Raw genomic sequence first — 6,000 nt, 5'->3', positions numbered from 1 at the left:
TATATATATATATATATATATATATATATATATATAATTTTTTTTTTTACTATATGTACATATGTATACATATAGTATATGTGTGTAGGTTAAATAGGTGTTGCTCCAAGCATTATTTAGTTGTTAGCTAGAGAATCTAGAGATCTGTCCCACATATATAGAATAAAAAGCATAACAAAAATATATTTTAATCAAATATATAAAGTAGTAGTGGTAGTAGCAGGATATAGTATAGCTGCCTATCAGCTCCAGGGTGTCTGAAAAGTCAAAAAAAAGTTCCTGAGTTGCTTTTAGATCTCTGCAGTGTTTTGCATCTCTGAGTTTTGGTTGCTGAACCTGAATGGATAAATGAGCATTAACAATATTTATGTATGTTGTCTCATAGACACAACTCGCGTTTCATCTCACATGGTTAACAAAGTTCTTTTTTTGCTGTGTGCTTGGATTCCTCTAAAATGGATCATACATTTAGTTAGCAAGGCAAATTAAATCAGACTTTTAATTGCATATCTTCAGCAATGGCACTCATTCATATGCATTAGAAGATACTAACTAGCAGTCCACATTTGTTTGTTTGTATGTTTCGTTTTGTTCTTCAGGTTCCTATTAATTTAAGGTTGATTTGTTTGTGTCCACACAATAACGTTGAGTCATTTGTCCTCGTTCCAAACAACTGACAAGAAATCTATCTTCAGATGGATTAAAATAGACATAGTGTACATTAAGATGAAATGAAATGACGCTTGATATTATAGTTGAACTGCTTACAGGGATATTTTCTGTTCCTGCACTGGTCAGCATGTCTTTGATTTCATCTTCATAACCATGCCAGCAGCTTCACTTAGTGTTTGTGGAGAAACCATACTGTGTGTGGATATAACACCACACCATATAACAACACAAAGCAGAATGATATGAATGGAAGCTGCAATATACGTTGAGGCTTTATTTGACTTATAGCCTAGAAGAAATCTGTAGTTAGTTAAGGATTTAGACGTGTGTTAGTTGAACTTTATTTGTTGTGGCGGATCTGGGGTCTGTCCCAGGAACACTGGGCACACAACACCAGAATTCACCCAGGATGATATGCCAGTTCATCATAGGGCACCATTCTGACATTCAGTCACATTTTAGGGTAATTTAGCGTGTCAATTTTTGGCTGAGTTTACCAGAATTCAGCCACCACAACATGTAACAACTTTTTTGACACTGACACAATGACAGGCTTTTCCTTTATTAATGTTCCAAAACATGGGTTAGCAAAAGTAGCTTTTTCTGAGGATGAAAAGCCGGAGGTCTTTGCTTGTACCAGATCCAGATGATGATCAAATTACAGGTCAGATTACACTTACCAGTTCCAGCATGTGCTGGTTAGCAGCAGGTTGTTTCTGACAGATTGATGATGGGGGAACTGCTTCCTTTTTTCCTCTTCCTTCCCTCCCTCCTCTGACCCTCTCCAGATGGGCCACTGGCAGCGCAGGAGCATCAAACTGCCAATACGGCCCATGCCTGCAATGATTAAAGGCCAATGTAATTAGATTGAAGGAAATTAAATTTGGGACTTCCATTCCCCACCATGGTCCACCTCAGATGCGGACAGATGTACAGACACCATACATGCGCACACATATGCACACGCCATGCAGTGAAGCATGTATAACTTGGCCATCACTGCTGACTGTGTTAAAGAGTCTGGAATTATTCTTGTAAAGGTTCCAGGATCCAAGAAAAGATGATAAAACTATATGATCTTCTAATGGACGTGTATTATAGTTTTACACTGTAATACAAACCTACATCTAAGTTCGGACAGGCGGCTCAGATTACATTTTTTTTGTATGTCTGATTTTAACATTTCTATTTATGCTGATTTAATCTGAGTATTTTCAATGGTTTGTTAGATTTATTTTCATGCGTGATCCGCTATCATTTTAATTATTGATGCCAAAAAATTGGATAAAGAACAATTTGGACAAAAAAAACTGTAGGAACCCAGCTGAAGGAAGCAACAAAAATGCAAATATCTTTATAAAATTTAAAAATACATCCAATCTTCTCCCTGTCATCTAAGTCAAATATATTTAAGCGTCTTGTATCGACAAATCCATCACATTCAATCATCTATTCACTCATTCATTGTCATTTACAGTTTTAAGTATCCCAAGAACACTGTGTGTGCAGAATTACGTTTCCATTAAAGTGCAAAAGTTTACACGACCTATAGTTTTTTAATTTTATTATTATACATAATAAAATCATTATACATAATAGAAATGTAAATCTTACTTTATAATGTATCTAACTAGTACAAATTATGTATTTATCATTTTTATCATTTTAACTTTGACTTGTGTGAACAAAAAAAACATTCCACCAGAAATGAATTCCTGTCTAGGTGAAATCACGATGTACTTCGATATCAGATTATGGTTATTTACAATCTATCTGTTTAAACATAGCATATCTCCAGCATAATTTAGTATCACAAATGCTATTAAAAGTCTGTATGTCTGTGTCACATTTGAGGAAGAAACTTTAATCAGTCCATATTTTTGATCACTTCCTTAAAAAAGTTGATCACTTCCAATTTCCAGAGCCGAAGCCGGTCTTGGGAACACCGGCTAAGAAGCAGAAACACAGCTGTACGGGACACCAACACTTCACAGTGCTTCAGAGGTCTTTAAGATCTAAAATATTGAATTTTATCAATAACTTCCTTAAAAAGGGATCTAAACAAATAGAGTTGTTATTTACTTGAGGTGCATTTGAAACTAGTAAAGGATAAAATTCAATATTGTAGATCTTAAAGACCTCTAAAGCACCGTGGAGTGCTGGCGTCCTGTGCAGCTGTGTTTCCGCTTCTTAGACAGTATTCCCAAGACCGGCTTCGGCTCTGGAAATCGGTCACAGAAGATGGATGCTCTAAGCCAAGTGTGCTTTCAGACACTCATTTGGCACAAGTGCGTAAACTTTCCCTAAAAGCATCAGTCTGGGGTGAATGTAGCAGGCTGCCATTTTTAATTCAGCTTCTGTCACTTATTTTATTTCCACAATGATAGATAATGTGCTCGTAGTAGGCCATGTCATTTGCTTCCTTCTTGTCTCGGAGAGACAGATGGACATCTTTTCAGAGAAGGAAGAATAAAAGCAAGAACGGGTGGCAGTTTTATTGCCCCTTTTTCTCTAAAGAGGCAAAAGCAGCAGGTCTGTAGAAGGTCAGATGTCACTGATGCCTTTGACTTGAACAAATGACTCAACAGCAGCATTTTTTCTTGTAGTAACCTACATCCATCTCCTCCTGTTTTGAATGGAGGTCTGAGTGATCAGAAAAAAATGGAGGGGGTTTGCAAATTAACGTAAAAGACAAGAGAACGAAGAAGAATGGGTAGTGTGTGTGCGTGTGTCTGGGAGTTGAACATGGTGACCCAGTCTGATTTGCCAAACCATTTCTTTAATGAAATTGTTTCAGTGGCAGAGCTGGTAAAAGCTTGTAATGGATTGGGTGCTCTAATGTAATGAAATTACTCCCTTTTCTGACTTAAAAAAAAGAAACCAAGAAGAGGGGGAGCGGATGGATGAATTGAGAGAAAGAAGGAGGAGGGAAAGAGGGAGAGAAAATGCAATTAATATTACAGAGTTGACAGACGGGGTGGGCCGTGCACTATAGCCAGCCTCCTGTTCCCTCTCCTTATGTCTCACCGGCTTCTCTTTCTCTCTACTTTTATTCTCTCTCTCTCTCTCTCTCTCTCTCTCTCTCTCTCTCTCTCTCTCTCTCTCTCTCTCTCTCTCTCTCTCTCTCTCTCTCTCTCTTGCATGTGCACATTACTACTTTTCTTTTAATATCTTTCACCTTGTTTCCCTGTATTGTTGTATAGCAGAATAAATAGTGGGATGGTGAGGCAGAGAGAGAGAGGGTAAGAAAGAGAGTAAGAGAGAGAGAGAAAGAAAGGAGGGAGGGGAGGAGATATGATGGGCTGCAGCCAGCCAGGCCACTTCTAGTCATTTGGTCCTTGTCCCTGACTGCAGGGAGGACTGTGGAAGTGAGAGCTGTGTGCGTGTCTAGTGTGTGTGCTGGAGTGTCTGGCTCCATCCTGCACCCCCCCAACTCCTCCCCCTTTTCCTCCACCCTCCTCTCCCTCTCTTCCTCCGTGCCCCTCCCTCAGCCCCCACCCACTTGTCTGCAGACCCACTGCTGACTCCTGTCTCTCATCTGCAGGCAACTGGACAGCAACCACATCAGCTGCATTGAAGATGGAGCCTTCCGAGCCCTGCGCGATCTGGAGATACTGTGAGTCTCGTTTCCATTCTCTCTCTCTCTCTCTCTCTCTCTCTCTCTCTCTCTCTCTCTCTCTCTCTCTCTCTCTCTCACACACACACATCCTCTTACTTCATCATTCCTTCCTGTTGCTTTTCTGTATTTGTTTGTGTATTGTTATATATTGCTGTTTTTTTTTTTGTCTTGACTGTCCTCAAAGGACAAAGTGACTTGCACGTGAAAGTGCAGCGCACCTGCGGCGCAGAAGCAGTAATGGTGTCACTTCGTCCAATCTGTTGCCACTGCTTGTGTGTGTGCGTGTTGGCGTAATGACTGTGCGACAGTGAAAGTTGCTCGTTTGTCATCCCATGCTGCATTGTCGTATCACACTGTCGCTTTCACTAAGGATGTTGTGTCCCTATTGACTTTTCCATGTTGTTCCCAAATATGCAGAATATTTAGTTCTGTATTCATCCATCTACATGTCTGTGTACCGTCAAGACGTTTACACTTTATGCTCTGAATCCTACTTTCCATTCACTTAAAATCCTCAGGATCAGTTTAGAGGAAGATCGGTGTTCTTTCCTGTTGCGCCGTTCTCTTTTCATATTGCACTGACAATTTGATCACTTTTACCTTTCTAACCCACATGTCCCACTAAGCTTAAAGATGATTCGGGTTCTTTAGTAAATTCCTACACAGTGCCGCAACATAATTCAGCTTAGGAGGCAGAAACTGCGGTGATACTGAAGATAGCACGTTCAAATCCACAGGATATGAGAAAAAGGGAAGAGCAGGAGGCGCTGAGCACCACCGCAGCCCCATCCATCAGGCCAGTGGCAGAGCGCTAAGTGCCAGCCTCATCCTCCAAACGAGCTGAGGGGAAGAGGAAGAGGGGAGGAGGGGGGGCAGGCCTCACCGTCCATTTATCCAGAGTAGACCACTGCACAAGCACTTCATCACCGTTAGGCAGGCCGAAGTTTCTGAGACATTATTGAGGAGCTAAAAAATTGGGAGAGACCGAAGCAGTAGAGGCAGAATGGAGGCGAGAAAGATAGACAGCGAGGTAAAGCAGAGAGAAAAAAGATGAACCACTCAGGAATTAGACCGTATATTTTCTTTGGGCAAAGCATAAAACAGGATGACCATGCTGGAAGAAAAAGAAGAGGAAAGAAAAAACATGAGTGAAACTGTGCGAGGGAGTCAGGAATCAATTTTCATTAATAATACAGAATATCCTCAGATTCCACCAAAGCCCATTAACAAATGCCCAGCCATGAAGAACAGGGAAATATGAATATGCACTGCTCACTGCTGATTGAACCATCCATCCATGTGGTCGTCGGCAGCGGTGTAATGTATCAGTTAACCAATCATGATGTGCTAACTCGGTGCATTGTAATCATTAATTTAAACCCTATATGTCCTTTTGGGCAGGATTTCATTTAGCTGGGCAAAAAAATGAATATCAGTGTTATAGTTTGGTTGCACACAATGGCAGATTGGATGGTTAGGGAGTGTTAGGGAGTGTTTGGGAGTGTTAGGGAGTGTTGGGGAGTGTTAGGGAGTGTTGGGGAGTGTTAGGGACGCTCCTCTGAGTATAGTGATGGTAATAAAGGTGTCTGTGAACCTCATTTGTTTTTATTTCCTGAATTAATGTAGTAGTGCTTCTCAGAGAAAGCTTAATTAGTCCTTTCTCTTCCCTGTGCCATGACTGTGCTGTGACAAGGCTAAGGCTAACCCTC

General features: G+C 40.7%; 1 protein-coding gene across 1 annotated transcript in view; it reads left to right on the top strand.

Annotated features, from left to right (window-relative positions):
* The window catches only part of slit3 (slit homolog 3 (Drosophila)), a 167,390-nt gene that overhangs the window by 94,815 nt on the left and 66,575 nt on the right, over positions 1 to 6,000 (top strand). Inside the window, exon 6 of the mRNA XM_060884926.1 lies at positions 4,217 to 4,288. Coding sequence (XP_060740909.1) covers positions 4,217 to 4,288 — 72 coding nt within the window. The remainder of the gene's footprint in view (positions 1 to 4,216; positions 4,289 to 6,000) is intronic.

The sequence above is a fragment of the Tachysurus vachellii genome, chromosome 13, assembly GCF_030014155.1.
Source record: "Tachysurus vachellii isolate PV-2020 chromosome 13, HZAU_Pvac_v1, whole genome shotgun sequence".
NCBI lineage: Eukaryota > Metazoa > Chordata > Actinopteri > Siluriformes > Bagridae > Tachysurus > Tachysurus vachellii.
This window is presented reverse-complemented; position numbering and strand designations above follow the sequence as displayed.